The sequence below is a fragment of the Marmota marmota genome, unplaced genomic scaffold, assembly GCF_001458135.2.
Source record: "Marmota marmota marmota unplaced genomic scaffold, marMar, whole genome shotgun sequence".
Lineage (NCBI taxonomy): Eukaryota > Metazoa > Chordata > Mammalia > Rodentia > Sciuridae > Marmota > Marmota marmota.
In genome coordinates this window covers 55,170,536-55,190,453 of record NW_025999977.1, presented here as the reverse complement: position 1 = coordinate 55,190,453, position 19,918 = coordinate 55,170,536, and the positions used below count along the sequence as shown (strand labels likewise).

The 19,918-nt window shown below is 35.0% G+C and overlaps 1 protein-coding gene across 20 annotated transcripts in view; it reads right to left on the bottom strand.

The window, feature by feature from the left end:
* Positions 1-19,918, bottom strand: part of Kidins220 (kinase D interacting substrate 220) — a 103,490-nt gene that overhangs the window by 11,407 nt on the left and 72,165 nt on the right. For 6 of the 20 annotated variants that reach the window (XM_048804868.1, XM_048804869.1, XM_048804870.1 and 3 more), the window contains exons 23-29: positions 15,993-16,171; positions 14,348-14,574; positions 12,159-12,272; positions 11,390-11,446; positions 6,790-6,825; positions 5,164-5,196; positions 448-579 (exon numbers count right to left, since the gene is read on the bottom strand). In XM_048804868.1, coding sequence (XP_048660825.1) covers positions 448-579; positions 5,164-5,196; positions 6,790-6,825; positions 11,390-11,446; positions 12,159-12,272; positions 14,348-14,574; positions 15,993-16,171 — 778 coding nt within the window. Of the gene's footprint in view, positions 1-447; positions 580-5,163; positions 5,197-6,789; positions 6,826-6,862; positions 7,885-11,389; positions 11,447-12,158; positions 12,273-14,347; positions 14,575-15,992; positions 16,172-19,918 lie in introns of those variants that run through there. The other 14 variants (XM_048804873.1, XM_048804874.1, XM_015480001.2 and 11 more) reach the window with 7 other exon arrangements.

The window sequence follows — 19,918 nt, the reverse complement described above, 5'->3', positions numbered from 1 at the left end:
AATGTTCTGAAATCTGAAACTTATATTGATCCCCATGTCCAAGAAGCTTCAGACTTCAGAGGATTTGGGATTTTGGGTTTTTAGGTTAGGAACACTTCAACGGTTATTCTCAAGCCTCATGGGAAAAGATGTTCACCTAAATGTGCAGTCCTCTAGAGCTTTCAATTTCTCATCAAGGCATTTTTTTTTTTTTTTTTACTTATTTTAGGGCATTTAGAAAAAATAGCATTGTAACTCAGCTACTTTCTTTTGTCCATTTGTAAAATAAGAGCTAAAAGGGCAATTTTAGGACACAAAATCATGGCTCCTGCTTTTCATTTACAGCCTTCCTATTTCAGCAGATAGCCCCTCTTTGAGAGGCTTGGTTTGAAGTATGCCCGCCTGTTCAGGGCCTTGTCTTCCACACCCACAGGCCGTCTCCATTGGGCATAAGGATGCGCGTATCACCTTTTTGATGGTAGCACAGTACTGAGGCAGCATGCTCTGGTCCAGCCCTTCTATTTGTTTCAGTTTCTCACATACTGCATCCACATTCATGGAATTCAATGACAGCACAGTTCCTGTGCCTGGGCCTGATCCCTAGATAGGTCAAGGAAAAATGCATGTATGAATACCATCTAATGCCAGATACATGAGGTCATGTGACAGAAAAATCATTCAGTTACATTTCTGAAATAAACACAACAAATGCACGTAACATGGTACGGAAACACCACTGGGAACAGATTTAGCTACTGTTTTACCTTAACTAATAGCTTTTATTATAGCAGACACAGCCTGATCAAAACCACTTTTCTAAACTAGAATATGGCCTACACCAAGTTCTCCAAGGTTTATAGCCTATTCTCAAGAGAGAAGGGTCTTCAATAAGAGAAAGGACAGCTGGTTATAGTGGTATACGCCCATGATCCCTGCAACTCTGGAGGCTGAGAAGGGAGGATCACAAGTTCAAGGCCAGCCTCAGCAATGTAGCAAGAACCTGTTTCAAAATAAAAAGGGCTGGGGATGTATGTGGCTCAGTGGTAGAAGAGTGCCCCCTGGGTTCAATCCCCAGTACTGCAAAAAGAGGGGTGGGGAGAGAGGCGAGAGGTTAAAAGGAAAAAAAACATGAAAAATTAGTGATGCTTATATTATAGGACTACAAAAGATCAAGGGATCTAAAACTTTCCCTTCTAGAATATTACAATGATCACGTAACTCTCAACAGTATTACTGCTAAACACATGTGAAAGTAAATAGAATCTAGAGCTGTTCTCATTTAAAAAGAAAAGTCAAAATAATAATTCTAGTGCTCAGATGAAGGAAAACATCTGTTGTGATGACATACTATGGACTCGCCTGTGGTGCTCCCTTCAATTGTGGTTATGCACATGGAGGCCCAGGAGCAGCATAAACAGTGCTGGATTTGGACCAGAACCCAACTGATGAGGTTTTATAATTTCCTATTTTCTTTCATACAACTATTTTTGAAGATGTTTTGGGAACTATAACCATAATACAGAGAAGATAAACCAACTGATATAAAGGATAAAGATAATGGCATTTCAAAGAATCTTCCTGTTTACTGTTCAATCTAATCTTCAAATGATAAATAAGGTTTAGCATATCCTCAAGGGTATATTAATTTATTAATATTTTCTACTGCTTTTATCAGTATCTGGACAAAAAGTAGACTACTGCGTAGTTAAAAATGCCTGTTAGGCACTTGATAAACATTATTTGTCATGTGAAAACATAACATAGTATTCTTACTACTAACTGACAAATACATATACACACAGTATAGATACAGCACATGCAAATATTACATATAAGCATAAATACAGCCAGGGAAGCAGACGCTATTGAATAGACAGTTGGACTAGTAATTTTCTAAGTGTTAGGAAGTCTTATCAAGTTTATGAAGTATTTTACAGGCTCATAAAAGTTTATAAATTAATAACCTAGAATACACATTTCTCTAGACACATTTACTTAAGTTTGTTTTAAATTGATTACAAATTTAAAATGTTCCATATATTATACTGTCCAGGGCTGAACTGCTTTTAAAATATGAATGGCAAAACACTAGTTCTTCCATAATTTAGTTTTAATATCTCTATACAGAGTTCTGTTTTCTGCCTTGATGAGTACAGCCAATATTCAAAGTGTTAACTGTCTACTATCTACTATGGCAATATTTTCTATGGATTTTTAGTGCCAAACTTGTTTTTTAAATTTTTCTTTTAAACAGCTTTACTGAGAAATAATTCACATGCTATATAATATTCTCATTTAAAATATTCAATTCAATGATTATTAGGTTAATATTTATATCACTGTGAACCATGACTACAATTTTAGAACATTTTCATTACATGCAATATTTATTCTAGAAATTTTATACCAGCAGAATCCTATGTGACCTTTTGTATCTGACTTCTTTTTCTTACCATGATGTTTTCAGGGTTCATCCATGTTGCAACATGTAACAATCAATATTTCATTTTTTTTATTGCTGAATAATATTTACTCTGTGTGTGTGGTACTGTAGATTGACCCAGGGCGCTCTACCATCAAGCTACATTCCTAGCCCTTATTTTTAGATTTTAATATTAATTAACTAATTCTAATTAGGTATATATGACAGCAGAATGCATTTTGATTCACTGCATACAACTACAGCACAACATTTCATTTCTCTGGTTGCACACGATGTAGCGTTGCACCATATGTGCAGTCATACATGTACCTAGGGTAATGGTGTCCAACTCATTCCACCATCTTTCTTGCCCTCACCCTACCCCATCCTCCCCTTTGCCCAACCAAAATTCCTCCATTCTTCCCATGCCCTCCCCCTGATTATGGATCAGCATCCACTATCAGAGAGAAGATTTGGCCCTTGGTTTTTGGGGATTGACTTACTTCATTTAGCTTGATCTTATTCTTAAAGTTTGAGACAGGGTCTTGCTAAATTGCCAAGGCTGGCCTTTTTTGATGCTCCTGCTTCAGCCTCCTAAAATCCTGGGATTACAGGCATGTGCCACCACTGTATGACTACACTTATCTTTTAAATAATCTTTAATTCTGTCTTTCAAATGATTTTATTCCTCAACCTGTTTCCTTGCTCTGGATACATTTGCTTTTTTTGTTGTTAAAAAAATCACAAAAGAATAGTTTAAGCAACATAATAAATGATTGTTGTGCTGGATTATAATTCATATATGAAATAAATATTCACACTCCCTACTGATATAATACTTAATACTTTTAGAAATCCAATTAATAAATGTGAAGAGAGAAGCAGAAAATGACCACCAGTCAAACATCACAATAATGGAGGTTGTACTCAAGATCCACCAAAGGATGTTCAAAATCATGGGTAAGAATAAATAGAAACAGGACATTTTTGGAGTTTCCAAGTATCTACTCCAAAATATTTGTTAATATGTAAAGAAAAAATAAAGCCTTACAGTGTTGAAACCTGGTAGATGTCACCTCAACCAAGTGACCCAGGTTAGCTTTCCCAGTGGCAAGGCTTGTGAGTGTCAGGAACCCTCTACCATGAGGCACTGGGAGGCCATTTTGTGGTCTTCTTGCCATGCACAACCTCTTTCCAACCATGCAGAAACATCAGAGAAACTCAAATTGAGGGAGGCCCTATAAACTAACTGACCAGTATTATTCAAAAGTGTTAATAAATGTTATGAAAATGAGGTAAGATCAGAGAACTATCACAGATTAGAGGAGACCAAGGAGAAATAACAGAACATAACTGGAGAGGCTCCTGACCAGAAAATAATATAAGTGGAAAAACTGATGAAATGCCAGCAAGTCTTGGTGTAGTACATAGTATTGTACTAATTTTAATTTCTGCCTCTGATAATTGTGGAATTATAAAATTCATTAATATTAAGGGTATACCATTTTTACATCTTTTCTTTAGGTCTAAAATTATTTTTATAGTAAAATATTGTTTAAAAAATCCCAAGAGCGACCCTGGGGACATAGCTCAGTGTTAGACAATGTATGAGGCCAAATAAAAAATTCCAAAAGAACTCTCTTTCAGATTAAGCTAAGACAGACAAGTGTAACAGAAATAGACCATATTAACTCTGTCAATTAGGGTAAAAAGTATAAAATGACAGACATACATGCAGAATAAGATTCCCATAATTCCATCAAAACTACAGTCTGACTTTTGATTATCTATTTATATAAAGTTGGGCTTTATCAAGGGAGAAATTATCAATTAGCAAAACTGTGTTATAATGTTTCTTTGAATAAAGAAAAACCAGTAATTACCTGCCAGGTCTTTTTTCCTAAAATAATCATAAATGATAAAATTATTTTGAAATCAAATAAATCTTATAACCAAAATAATGATTTTTGGATAGAAATTCCATTTTTTAAAAAAAGGAGAAAAGAGTATAAAAGTGATAAGGAAATAACAAAAAGCATATTCAATAATTCCGTAGGCAAAATTTTAATAGAAACTAAATATATTACTTTCTAAATACAAAAAATAACTCAAATGATATATTTTAACATTTACCATGCATTCTTACTTAAAATTTACCTATTATAAGTAAAAAACAAATCACTTTGGCATATTGATTTTATAAAGGAGAATTTACTTTTTAAAATATTTTCTAATTTGGGGACTGGGATTATGGCTGGGTGGTAGAGCGCTTGCCTCACATGTTTAGGCCCTGGGGTCGATATTCAGTACCACAAATAAATAAGCAAATAGAGTGAAGGTGTTGTGTCCATCTACAACTATAAAAAATACTTTTAAAAATTTTCTAAATTGTAAAGTGCAATGTAGCAAATGTTAATTTAAACTGTTAAATATAAACTTCAAAATGTGAACAAATTAGAATTTCTCCAGGTATAAATAAGCAACAAAATATTAAAATTATTTTTGGGTAAATGTTTCATTTTATATTGTAAGTAGATTAAAATTGTACTCTGAAATGTTATCATCTTTGGTAAATTCATTAAATGAGCTTAAAATTGATTAGGCAGAAATGAATGCCATGCAAAGGCTGAAAGCAACTGTTAAAATACATCCGAGGTACCAGAACAAGCAGAGATTTGTTAACAGCCAAGCATGAAGAGGCCAGTGACTGCTTTTAATAGTCTAGTAAGGAGAGAAGGAGAGCTCACTCAGAGTTGCTGTACCTGTCTCTGTCTGTTAAACCCAGAGTCACTCGGCTTTAAGGAAGGAATAAAACAGAGTGAAGGACACGAGGACAACATCACAACCACAAGCACTGTGAACCCAGGCAGCACCCTTGGCATGCCTCATATTTCCCCTGCACTTTGAACAAACCACCCCGACAGCATCACAGAGCAGATGATGCATACATGCGTGCACATGCGTGCGCGCACCCACACATGCTTATTTTCATTAACATGCACCTGGTAATTTTAAAGTTATAAAATTTCTCAAAATTTTTTTCTATTTTCTATTATTTTTCTATTTAAAATTCATATTTTCTATTATTAATCATGTACCATATAGTCAAAAAGAAAACTGGGAAATTAAATCTGCTATAAAAAGTCAATATTCCTCCTATATATAAGCTTAGAACTTAAAAACATTTAATAAAAGGGCTTATTTGGCTTATTATATGATTAACTTATAAAATGAAATATCATGTGGATAAGATCAAACCATGTTATATGCATATAAGAATATGCCACAATGAAATCCATTATTGTGTATAACTAAAATATACTGAAAAGTAATTTTTAATTGCCAAAAAAAACCCCAAAACAAATATCTAGCTGCATTGTAGTTAATTGTCAGAGAAACACTTTTAAATGGAGGTTTGTTTCATTGGGTATGTAGATCATAACAGATGACCTATAACACCATATCAAAAGAAAGGCCTTAAGAGTCTCACAGTCCAAGAAATCACAAATGTGATGGAGAGAACCCACATACTATGATGAACATAGTATTAGTTACATGAATTTTTTAAAATTCTAATTCAAAGCAAATAACAACTGCTGTTATTTTTTTTTATATGTATTTAATTGGTGGAAAGTACTCTTGGTATGTTTAAAACAGTCTAAAGATGATGACAATATTCTTCATTTACAACATCACTTTAGTAAAACAACAGTCAGGAGTTCTGCTGGTCTAATGTCAGATGTCTTTCTTTTAACATAATATCTGGAACTCATCATGAGAATCCCATTTTTACATTTATATTATCAAGCTAATTATAAATAAAATTTCAAAAAAGTGACTATCTATGGATATTTGCAAAAATATCAAAAAAGGAGTGCTAATGAAATTATACTTCACTATAACATACTCAAATCACAAGGGAATGCTACTCTTAACTTAGTTGGAAAATGTAATCTCCAAAGTAACTGAGAAATAATAATCTTGTCAAAGTTGACAGATAAAGTTTAGTACATTCCAAGGGAAATATTTTTTAAAACACAGGTACTACAAAATTACAATGAATATGATTTGTTATTTTTTAAACTTTTACATGTACTCTCAGCTATAAATGGTAACATTACTGTAATATTTCTGGTGAATTTAATTGAAGTTTATCAATTGTTTAGGAAAAAGGTTTCTTAATTGAAATCTGACAGGAAAGACTTTGAAGCAGGAAGTAAATACACTTTTTGCTACACTTTAATAAAGGAAAAAATGAACTGAAATTATTCAAATGAAAACTCGTTTCTAAAAGTGTGAATGATGTCCACGTTGGTTTTGCCACCAGCTCCCAGGACCCCTGTCCAGAGCACCTGGTCTAAGTAAAACCTATTGTCCCAACTCCTTACCCACAGCATCTTTAACTTTCTTGTCCAAGTCTTCTCCTGAACAATAAGAGACATCTTGGTTTGGACACATACTTTGAAAACAGGATGTAAGTTCTAAGCCAGTGGTGGAAATATGAATTGTCTACAAATGAGCCCCATCTTTTTTTACTTGGTCACTCCATGAACTGGATCCTGTTTAATGAAAATCAAGACCTTCATTTTTAATGCCTTTATTAAACAATAGTTTTCTTCAATCTCTGCATGCAAGAGCACAGTGGAAGCTGAGTTATTGTATTAAAGCTGCATTTGTAATTCTGAAGTTCTTTATGTTTAAATTTGGTGCTATCTATTGTCATGCTTTTTCAACAAGGCATAAAGTGATCTACAGATGTCTCAAAATGTCAAGAAGACAAGAAAGAATGACTTCTTAATATTGCTAACTCCCTTGGGGGCCTTCAAGGCCACAGCCAGCCGTAGAGGGCAGGACTTCTAGCAGTTGTGTTACCTGCCGTACCCTGGCTGGCAGTGCCTTGCATGCTCAATTAATGTGTGCTGAACAATGAATGATCACACAGGCATTGCGGTACTCCAGGCTCCGTCAGTCAGGGAAGGGTAAAAGGATAAAAAATGCCATGTTATTCCTTCCTTTGAAAAATGTTTGTCAGTGAAATTCTGTTACCACAGGAGCAGCGAACTCTAAGTCACTCTAAGTCACACCACTCTTGTGGTGACTACATAGCACAATGCCATGGGGGAATGGGAGAGAGACCTGGCCCAACCCAGCCTTCCTAAGCTGTCACCAAATGATCTCAGTGCCACTACAGTTGACCCTTGAGCAATAAGGGGATTAAGGACACCGACTCCACACACAGTCAAAAATTCAGAGAATTTCTGACTCCCCCAAAACTTAACCGCCAATAGCCTGCTGTTGACTGGAGGCTTACCAATGACGGCTGATTAATACATTTTGGTTGCTGTATGGATTACATACATACATGAGCACCTTGAGAGACCACCTTTTACCTTGATAAGCAGCTGACTGGACAGACAACTGCTCACACCAAGCTGGCCAGCATCCCACAGTATTTTAAGCAGAGTGTCCCAACACTTGAGCTCCTGACAAGAGCAACAGGAGATTGCTACAACATTATTGCAGTAAGTATTATGGTTAATTTTACGTAGTTATGATTTTATACTGCATCTTTACACTTTTTACATTTCTCTCATTGCAAATGCACCATGGATAGTCTTGGTATGCATAAGTTTGAATAAATTTTAACTATAATAGATTTGTATATATTTTGTGGAAGTAAATGATAAAATAGACTTATCTATGCATACTTTATGTATTCATGATACACCATATTTTCTTAATTTTTCAATATTTCTAGATTATAGTTTGTAAAGTTTTTTCAAAGTGTTGCAAATCCCAATGAGCACATAAATGGACCCACATAGTCCAAATCTGTGTTGTTCAGGGTCAACTGTAATTCTCAATGAAAACTGCACTAAAGAGGCTAAACACACCAAGTAAAATTTCCCTGAAAAGCTTTCAAAATTTTAAAGTACAGTCATACATGTGTAACATTTCAGTCAACATGGGACCTCATATTATTGGTTGGTCCCATGATGTTGTACCATCTGGTGATGTCATAGCTGTTCTAGTTTGTATAAGTACACTCTAGGCTGTTTTACACTACAACAAAATTGCCTATTACTGCAATATTCAGAGCAAACTGCTCTCATTAAGTGATGCATGACTATTTAAGTATTCAAAAAAAAAAAAAACCTAGAAAGTCTTCTAAATTCTAAGAACACAAACCAAATTACATCTTTTGAGTCTAAGAAGTAATAACAAGTAAACTGTCTTGAGTGTACCTAGATTGACTGGAGTTATTTGTACACTGCTCCCACTACTGAGACAAAGGTTATTTAATCTGAAACTTTTTAGTTCTGAGTCTTTAAAGCTCTGTGGAGTTTGGCTTTGGAGTAGTTGTAATAATAATAATGTACTTAAAAGTATGCTAAGGCTGAGTAACTCTTAACTGAGACCTAAGAGGAAGGTGGGCGTTTTCTAGATTAAAAAAGTTGAGAATCAGAGAGGTGAATAAACTTGTTCAAGGCTAAGAGTTCATCATCAGCATCTATTTAACTCAAAGACCAAAACCCTTCTTCACCCACAACAGAAATAGGGGCAAAGCAGGCAGCAGGGTGCTGGAGAACAACAGGCTGGGACATGGGACATGCTCATTCTGGCCCTTTATCTGGCACTCCCCTCCTGTACCTCTAGCTGAGCCTCACAGGGTTCAACTGTGATGGAGTCATTTACGCTTGACTTCAGGTTATTATTTGTCCCTGAGGAAACCTCAGGAGGAAAGGCAAGTCCAGGTGGGGCCAGAGGTCTGCTCTCCCTGATTTTATGAACTAGAGTTCTGATGAGACTTCATTTCTAAAAAAGGCTTCTCTGCCTAAAAGGTGAAAATAACTGGTTCTTTTCAGCTCTAATATTCTGGGGAGCATATCTTAGGTCTAAAATTTTCCCCACTTTTTCAAGATTTGGCACTTAATTTTTCTCAGTCATAAAATTCTAGGAAGAATATAGCAAGCATGGAAGCGTATATTTGAAATCCTCACCTTTGAGAAACACTTGCATATGTCTACGTGTAAGTCCTTGGCTGGGCTTCACAAGGTATAATCTGAACTATGTCATGTGAGAAAACCCAATTGTTTTCATAAGAATATACTTTATAATGGCTTATCAGAAACTCTTTGTGGTTAAAAAAAAAAAAAAAAAGATGGGTCTACCTCTATTTGAAAAGACCAGAGCTGGCTAACACTTTTTGGTCTGTGAGCAGCCCTCCCCCATCAATAGCACATGCTGGGGATAGCTGACCATGTGGACATGGTGTCCATCGTCCATACTGTTGCCTAAGACAGAACTGGAAAGCCTTAGGAGCAGAAGGACTAAATATTTTTGCACTGAGAAGCCTTTTGGTCCCCAACAATGTTCCCACATACAAGTTCTTCACATTTCCACCACTGTTTTCAATATACCTTTGAACTACATGTCTACTTTTTACGAGTTTTTTTACAAAACACATTTTACATGTTATTGTCATTGTTAATTTCTTAAAAGCAAAGAAAGCGTGGTAAGTACCTAATCCGACTATGTCAGTTACAAAACTATGTTTTACTATTATAAAAACAACAAATAGTTTGGTTACTTTACTAAACAAAGGCACTAAATACAGGCAGAGTACCTTTACACTTTGTTACTGGGCTTCTAACCATGTCTCAGATACTGCATTATTTTACCTTCCCAAAAACTCATTTTAATTTTGCCTAATGCTCCTTTTCTGCTGCTAAAAGAAACTACTGACACTTCTGATTACCAGTGTGCCCCTACACTTTTTGGCATGGTAATAGCTACTGTTTCAGCATATCTGTGCCATTAAGTCTATCAAATTCTTCACAGTCACTTATTTTCATCAAAAATTTGCTGAGGAATTTTAGCTCAGAGAATTGCACTGCATGCATGAAATTCTGTATTAAAGGCTCTCGTACAAAACAAAACTCCACTCTTGCATATAGCAGTGATGATCCATGGATTTAAGATTCCCTAAGCATCCAAAGAGAACTATTATGGTTTGCTACACATCTATCATTTGTGGATAATTGAAGTTACTCAAACACTTGAGCTGAAATGTTAATGACTTAAGAATCGTCAAGCCCTAAAAGCAAACAAAATGGTTCTTCTTCTCTCTTACTAACATAAACTCAAAGGAAACTAAAGTTTAAAAAACTATTGCCTACCCAAATGCATGCTTTAAGTCAAAAATTGCTGATAACATTAGGATGCAATATTTCACCCTCTGACTCAAAGTACTATGCCACATTTCAGCATAATTTTAGATTAAATTGATCATATTTACTTGGGATAATATATTCTGTAAATAAAACAATAAAAGTTATTTTCTCTACAAAGTTTTTGTTTGTTAGTAAGAACCTGCCTTAAGGTATTGAGGGGAGGTTTGAGTAACTTCCTTTACATGCTGAACCAGCTCTGCATTTGTCTGGAAATTTTATTTTAATAAACAGAAAGAAAATTAGTACTGCACAAAGACTTAGACTACCTGTGCACACACAGGTTAAGAGACTCTATTACCTATGGATGCCCACATTGAGAATATGCATTTTAGGTGCATACTATCTGGTTCATGTCTTCTTATAGTCTCAAAGGTGATTTTAGATATTTTCAAAACTCTTCTACATGTGCATTACCAGCTATATTCTTCACAAAAACAATCAAAGGTAAAAACAGAGCTCAACACTAAGAAACAAACACCTGAATGCTTCTGATGGCTGCTGGGAAAAACTTATGGGAGAATAAAAATCCTCATCCCATGCCAGTGATAAAAAGGGAAAAGCAGGAGGAAGTAAAGGGTAAATATCAGCTTTTTAATTAATTCATGAGCTATAATTATTAGTATTCAGCTATTCTGCACTAGCTGCCATCACACAAATGCAGAGTTAGTGAACTGCTGCCGTGGCGATTAAGATGTCATTACTGCTGCAGAAGCCATGAGATGCTAGGTTCCACACCACAAGACTACTCCATTACCCTCGAGGAGTCTGTGGGTGAAGGAAGCCCCTCAGCAGCATCCTCCTTGATAACTTCCTAACAACATAAAACAGGAAAGCATGGGTGAAACGGTGCAGAGATAAGCCAGACTCTGATGAATGAACATGATGTTAAAATAATAATACATACAACATTGAATCGTTTCTATGACTAGATTTTCCCTTCATGACATTTTAAAATTTAATTTAAATTATATTAACAGGGAGTTTGTTTTTACTTGTTACTTAAACTAGTTTATCATCAGGAACTCCTAATATATTAGGCAAAAATGTATTTTGTTTTGGATTAATTAGATTCAATAGTACCTCTGAGCGATTTCTCCTTATCCTGTTTAGTTTGTGACATAAGACTGAAATGTTTTCATTGCCTGCATCTATGTTTTTCATGGTGCTAATACATAATTATGCAGATATCACATATGTATAGCCTTCAAAAAAATATTAGAAATTATTAGAGGTAAAGATTTAGTCTTAAAAGTTTTGGTAACAAACATTAGTTTACAAGCCAGAAATCTCTGGTTGTAAAAAACTTAACATTAATCACTGAGATTGCTAGTCATTTTCCTTCTACAGATTTTACCAGAAACGAAAACAAAATACATTTTGTGTTAGTAATAGTCTTACATTTCTTAAAACTATTTATAAAATAAGTTGCACTCTTTTACTCTGGAAAGGAAAAAAACCCAATTTATAGTGCTATCTATGTTTATTATGAGATTAATATTTTAGTTACCCTTTTACATACTTACTAGGCCATTGTTCTGATCTCTGGGCAAATTCGTTTTTACTGATGGACGTGAGATGAGATGGTGGGAACTGCCAGGGTAATACCTTGGCGTGTAAAGGTATGGGGCAAAGAATGGCTATGGAAAAACATGTAACAAAAAAGGGCATGAACAATTATAGAAATAAAAGTGTAATGAGAGTTATCAAATGAAACTAACCAAACACAACTCCAAAACTTTTAGTGCAAGTGACAAAAGAACAAAAATGCCTCCCTCATATTCTGTAAGATATAAAACCAAAATTTAAGACATATTTTTTACATTTTATATTATTCATTTAATTATAAGCGTTTTTAAAGAAAGCAACTGAAATTTTGTACCTTACAGTTTCGACATGTTTAACGTGTACAGACTTGTCAAGTGGCAGGTTCAAAGTGATTACATATATTAAGTCAATGTCTTTTTAAAAAGCAGACTGGTATCTTATTAGAACACTATTACTTACAAAAAAAAAAAAAAAAAGATTAGGCCAAATAAGACCCAGAAAAGTCTGGATCATATGAGAACACTCCAGTATGAAATTCAGGAATAGCATCACTCCAAGTTCCTGGAGCTTCCTTATATCCTAACCATCCTGGAGTGTGCTCTATTTCTAAATAAGTAATTATGTTTCTTAAAAATAGGTGGAGAATCCTGTTTACATGAAACCCAGAACTACGGCATTTACTTTTAATCAGCTTCACATATCAGATTATCTGGGCAAAACTACAATTCACTCGGATGTTACACTAATATAGCATCTTCCCCCACCTTCTTTACCTCTGATGGTTTAAGAGAATTATTCTGTTTTTAACTTTGAGACTAAAAACCTCAAATAACTATAGCAATAACTACTAAACCTAAAAAGAAAATTAAATGTTTTAAAAATAATAAAATATTATTAAAGCATTATCATATTATTGTTATTGTTTAAGTTAGTAAATATAAGAAATTGGCCTAAATGATCTGATAATTTTTTTAAAATAAACTTCTTGGTCTCAAAACTTCAAATGGTATTAATTGAATGAGTTTCTGTAAAATTATAGCCAATTTTAAGAATGTGATTAAAAATCTGCATTTGACATTGCCTATTACATGTTAAATTTTATAAGGAAAAATACACTATAAAATGTTATTGTTCTATCTTTGTCTCTTTGTCCATAGGAAAAAAGGAATAACATTCCTAGGGTAATTAGGTATTCTGTTCATAAAGAATTAGGTATTCTTTATGAACAGAATGCCTAATTACTAATATGGCCAACAGTTTTTAAAAATTGAAAATTTAATTTAAATTCTGAAAGTCCTTCTTTTGCCACATTTATTTTAAACTTCTCTTTCTTCTTAGCTCCTATTACATTTATTTAGCTAGGCAGTTGAAGTCTGTGAATACTAGCCCCTATATTTTCTTGAGTTCGACAAAATAGGAAGATAACAAAAAATAAGGAATTGCGATGGATCTTAGAGTACAGTCCAAGAAACATAATTCTATGGTTCATGCTCCATTTTCTGGTAGGAAATATTAGTGTTTAATGTCATTAACATGAGAATAGATAAGCTGTAGGCTGAGCCCACTAAACCTCACAGTATTTTAACACCATTGATAATTAATTATACTCTCATCTTCTCATTTAAAAATTGCATATTTATATTAAGTATATAAGACAATTTGAAATAAAACTAAAAACAGGCTATAGTGGTATTAATTGGCGATTACACCTGAGTCTTACAAACAGTATTTTCCCATTATTATCTCACATTTCAAAAGTATAAATCTTAGTAAGTAGAGGTATAACAAACTACTATAGGAATTTAAGTTTATCATTGTTGTAAATGCTAGAATGAATTATACAAGATATACCAAAGGAACATTTGTTTATAAACAAGAAGAAATACATTCCTTTAGAGCACAGAATAGTCACTGCTGTGGTGTACACTTTCTTATCAAGAAAATGAATAAAAAGCATCTCTAATATTCAGACTCTTTTGAGATCTGTAATATGCTAAACTCCAAAGTTCTGCTGATTTTTAAAAACATATATTTTACATTTAAACTTTAGTTTCCTATTTTAAAGCCAATGTACAGTTTCAAAACAATAATAGAATCCACAAGAAGAAAAGTCCTGAGATTTTCCTGAAACAAATTCTTAAAAGCAAAGATACCACTGTGTCCTTACCCTGTTGTAGAAGGGATGCTGAGGACCCGTCATGCCGCTGTAATAGCTGCTGTGAGGTTGTGGTGACACCACCCCACCTGCAAATGGCCCGTTGAAGGAAGTGGAGGAAGAGCAGACAGATGGGGGCTGACTGTAGCCCGAGGGTGCCCGAGGAGGAGCTTCATGTAGCGGAAGTGGAGGGTATGCAAGTCCTCCTATATTGATCTGCTCTCTCGCAGCACGGACATCTGAAAGATTCCACCATATTCCAGAAAGCCAAAGAAAACAGGGTAGTGGTTATTAGTCCAATCACCATTCCAGCTTTCTTTACTAGACAGAAACATGGCTATATCACTCTTGTCAGGGATTCCAACAGGAAATAGACAGAAATCTTGAATGTCGTACTGATCTTTCAGTTAAAAAAGCTCAATTAATGTTTATAAAAAGTTTTTCACCATTTGAAAAGTCACCAACATATGGATTCTGCTCTTAAGTTACCAAGCCTGCTAATTCTTCTTTTTAAAGATTTTTTTAAGATATGTTAACAATTCTTATAATGCATGAAGTATTACCAACTGTAATAACCCAGATTTATCTAGTATCAACACAAAGTTAAATAAGACTACAGGTTTGTAGACTCAACCCTGTCCAAACAACAGATTCCATAGACCCAAACACACATTTTACATCAGGCTTATGACTAATACCTATAAAAATTGCAGTAGTAGTTTATTTTTAATTATGTACACATTTATGGGGTACACTATGCTACTCTGATACATGTATCTATTGTGTGGGATATTAGCATATCCATCACACCCCAAACATTCATCATATCTCTGTGGTGAGACCATACAAAATCTCCTCTTCTAGGTATTTCGAAATAAATGTTAAGTTATGGTTAACTATAGGCACCCTGCTACTGTGTGATCAAAGTCAGAACTTTTTCTTCCTACTTCGCTGTACCTTTGTACTCACCACGTCTCTTCCAGTCCCTTTCTCCTTATCCTCCCAGGCTCTGGTAAGCACTGTTGACTCTACTTCTCTATGAAAACAGTTTTCCAGATTATACATGTGTGGGACCAAGCAGTGTTTGTCTTTCTGTATCTGGCTTACTTCCTTACATAGCGTACTAATTTAATTCCTGGAATACTCAAGGATAAGCCAGCAGAGCAGAAAGTGTGTTTCAATAAAGTTGTGGTATATATGTGTATATGTACACAGTGGTACCCCAAGAACTTCTTCTATTTCAAAATCTTAATGTTATGATCCTCAAGTATACAAATTTAAGTTAGAAACTTAAAAGTAATAGAAAGATTTCCTTAATCTTCTGGAAAGAGCCCTTTTAGGAACAGAAGACTGGTGACAGGAAATGATAATGGATTGACATCTAAATGTCACAACCATATGTGAATAAAAATCTGATTCCAAAGTTCCAAAGTAAGAATTTGGGGAGGAGATTATAATAAAGTAAGTTGAAACATTTTCTTAACATTCCCAAAAGAATAAGACTCCTAGTCCTTAATGGCAGTAATTCTCCTGTGTGATGCTTGGTTCAAATTTCTTGTTTTTTCATGAAGCAAAATAAACTTATATGGCAACATAGAAACAGGGAAACATCTGAGGACCTTAGGGAAGAAAAATTAAATGTACTATCAACACCCACCTGCAATAATCTCCCGTAGTTTGGGATCTAAGTTTACAGTGCAAGGCAGAAATGTCTTTACATCTCGAGCCACAAGAACTGGGGTCCTTGAAGACAAAAATACTTCGAAATTTCTTATATCTCCATCAATTTCAAGTAGTGGTTCAACATCTTTAGTTGTTGGAATATTCTTTGATATTCTTCAAATAAGAAATAAATGAAAATTTTCATTAATGTCATTATAAGAAACACAAATTCTGTACAAATTAAAAACTTGTTACTTACACAACTAACACATTACACACTTGTTCTTATTTAAAATTGTTTTTTAAAGAAACCCAAAAAGTGGTATAGTTACAAAATTACTAAGGTAACAAAGAACGAGGTCAGAACCATATTGTCTTTAGCCAAAGGCAGACTTGACAGGGAAACACAGGTAGAACAGTAACACATGTGCTAGGTATGCCACACACTAGTGGCTACCTCTCAGGGATGACAAAATAAGTTATTGGTGTACAGATGAGGACATGGGCCTCTGACATAGGAGAGAGAGTCATGGCTCTGAAACTCATGATTTTTAAATAGACAATCACTGTTCTTCGCTTTGCAGAACTTTTTTTTCTTTTTCCCCCCTAGTACTAGGAATTGAACCCAGGACCCTGTGCATACTAGGCAAGTGCTCAAGCATTGAGCTACACACTTCAGCCCCCAAATAAAGAACTTTCAAATAAATTAGACAAACTGGAAAAATGTTAGCACAGGTTTTTCTTAAACAAAAAGAAGATTTTATTTTCTATTGTAAAAGTATATATGCTTACTATATAAGCATTAATATGAGAGAAATACAGAAAAATGGACTGGGAAAAAACACATTTATCAATCAGACACAGTAACTGTTAATAAAATGTATTAGTCTTTTATTAAGTAGAAGTTTGTGGAAAGTTGAGTTCAAACAGAAAGTAAACAATGTTGTATGAGATAGAGATTCTTGAAAGTAAAACAAGTAACACTTGTTCATTAAAAATACTTATTACACATTCTACATCAAACAGCGTGAAACGTTGCTTTTGTAGGTTCAAATGGTGACATACAGATAACTCTGCAGGGTCCACCCAGCAGATGCCAGGCAGCAGGCTGATCTGAGGCTGCACTGGAAAATGCACCAGAGAGAGAGATGAAAAAAAAGGAGAGAGGGGCTGAGACAGGAAGGTGGATGAGGAGAACGGGAAACAACCCCAACATTCACCAATGGGAGAATGGATAAAAGATGGTATATTCATACAACAGAACACATCCCAGCAATAAAAAGGAGTGAACCATCGATACACACAACAGCATGGGTAAATCTCATTAAATGATGCTGAGTAAAAGAATCCAGCCAATAAAGAATGCATAGTTGTTTGTTTTCATTTATATTAAAGTAGCAAGTATAAACCAATCAATAGCAAGCAGGTCAAGGTCCTTGTGAAGTTGGGGATGAAGGAGGCAGGTAGGTGACAGAAAGGGATTACAAAGTACCAGTAGGAAACTTCTAGAAATGATGGATTTGTCCACTTTCCTGACTGATGATGTTGATTTTGTGAATAAATAAAAATATTAAGCTAGTAAAACTATACTGTTTATTTGTTTGTTTGTTTTTGCAGAACTGGGGATTAAACCCAGGAGTGCTTCACCACTGAGCTACATCCCCAGCCCCTTTGTAAATTTTGAAACTGTGCAATTATTGTAAAGGTCAGGCGAACGTCGGAGGAAAAGACCACCAAGAGACTGTCTCATGCAACAGCAAAGGGTTTATTGGGGGTCCAGCATGCTGGGGCTCCAAGCCTACCTCGAAGAGGTAAAGAGCAAAGAGCCCCGAGAACAGCTTGAGCAGAGCTTATATACATTCTTTGAAAAGGGCAGGGACTTCACATACAGCATAACAAATCACCTCACACCGCGGGAAAATCAAAACAACAACTCTAAAACATGAATAGCACATTCACTGGCGGGAACAAGTTGGGTAGGGGTGATTGGTCAGTACAAAAGGGGTATTCGTTTGAACTGATTGGTTAAGCCAAGAGGGGTGTACATGCTGAACAACATGGTTTCCCAACAGGTTATCAACTACCATAAACTACTGGGAGGGTTATCTGGCATCCCAGGTATTTCCCTGTCTCATGCTGATTGGTGGCTGCTAGGGGGCTGCTATGGATCCCCACCTAGCCTGACTGAGTCAGGGACACCTGGCGCAGCAGATCTCTCCTATAGATAAACAACTTAGCAGGGTGGGAATGTGCCTAGGAGTGCTCTGTGGGTTTTTCCAAGGACAAAGGCCATGTCCCTTCCTTGGACAGCTTTGCTCTGAGATAGAGGCTAGTTTTTCATTATAAAATGGCAGTTTGCCATATATCAATTGTACCTCAAAAAACTGTTTCAAAATCACTGGCACTATCTTCAAAGATACTCATTTCCCAATCAAGAATATGAACTGTTAGGCTGTATTAAATGAGTACAATTTCAGAGGAGCAGTAAGGTTTTCATGCCCAGGCTGGGGTTGTGGCTCAATGGTAGGATGTTTGCCTAAGCATGTGAGGCACTGGGTTCGATCTTAGGCACCACATAAAAATAAATACATAAATTAAAGGTATTGTGTCCATCTACAACTAAAAAAGTTTTTTAAAAAAGATTTTCATTCCCTTCAAAAATGAAATGGGAATCTTCCTTAAATAATTGTAACAGTTATACTATTTCTTTGGAATCAGCACATTACCACTCAGACCCAGTACTCGGCAAGAAGCCAAATATTAAAAGTCATTTAAGGAAAAATCTAGAGAACAAAATTAGCAAACGAAAGAATAGGGTGCTGCTGAGAAAATAAAGACAGTAATTCTGTCTAAATGAATTTCAAGAAGTCCTTCTGTAGACATACATACCTGCATGAAACAGAAAAAGTTTTCTGAAATGGGATTACTTTTTAATAAAGTAAAATGGCATTCAAACTGATTGTTAGATAAACCTGAAGTGGATGGAAAACCCAAAGATTGACTGCAGAAGCATCATTTGCAAAAGTGACCAAAGTATACCAGAACATAAATAGTTAAAAGGTAGTTCATCTATTTCAGAAGTTTAACCCACAGGGGGTAGGTGGGGGGAGAGTAGGACTAGAAAGATTTAGATAAAAACACACAGCTGACAAGTCACATGAAACAAATTAACTGCATTTAAATGCCAGCGCTGCTTAGGCCTGAATGCGAACAGTGTTCTCAATGCCATGAACAATGGTACTGCTCACAAGCCAGCTACTACTGCCGGGTTCCAGATTGAAGTCTCTCTTCTAACCTTCTGAGCTCAATGCATTAAACTCTTCAGCTAAAAGAGATATTTATGTAAATTATAATCTTTTGGCAGAGGGCCATCAAAATCATATGGGCCTTTATTTTTTAGATGTTTTTCTAAAGGTTAACATTCAAAGAATTTAAGTAACTTCACTTTTCAATTAAAAATAAATTTAAATTTCCATTATTATGAATCATGTGAACTACAGTTGCCAGCAGTTAAACGGCCCACAGAAAGCATTTAAAAACTTGGGCATCAATGAGCTCCTGGTAAGTTTAAATGCAATTTCTTTCTATGCCACCAATGGAGCAGCACTTGTTAATGCCAACATCAATGTAAGTTAAAGCATTTTAATTACAAATGACAGTGATTTGTAGAAGTCCTTATTAATTTCTTGTAGAATTTACATAAACCATTCAGATCACTTCCATCCAAAATGAAGATTAAAACACGTGGAAAAAAATTCTATTTGAAAAATATAAGTAGGTTCTTAGAGCATAATTTATGAAGAAGGTATTGTTTATCATACTTTTTCTGAAGAAAACTGCCTAGTAACGTCATTAGTTAAAAGGAAGTTAAAATTTAAGATAAATTTTTTAATCTCTCTTTTTTTTTTTTTTTTTTTTTTT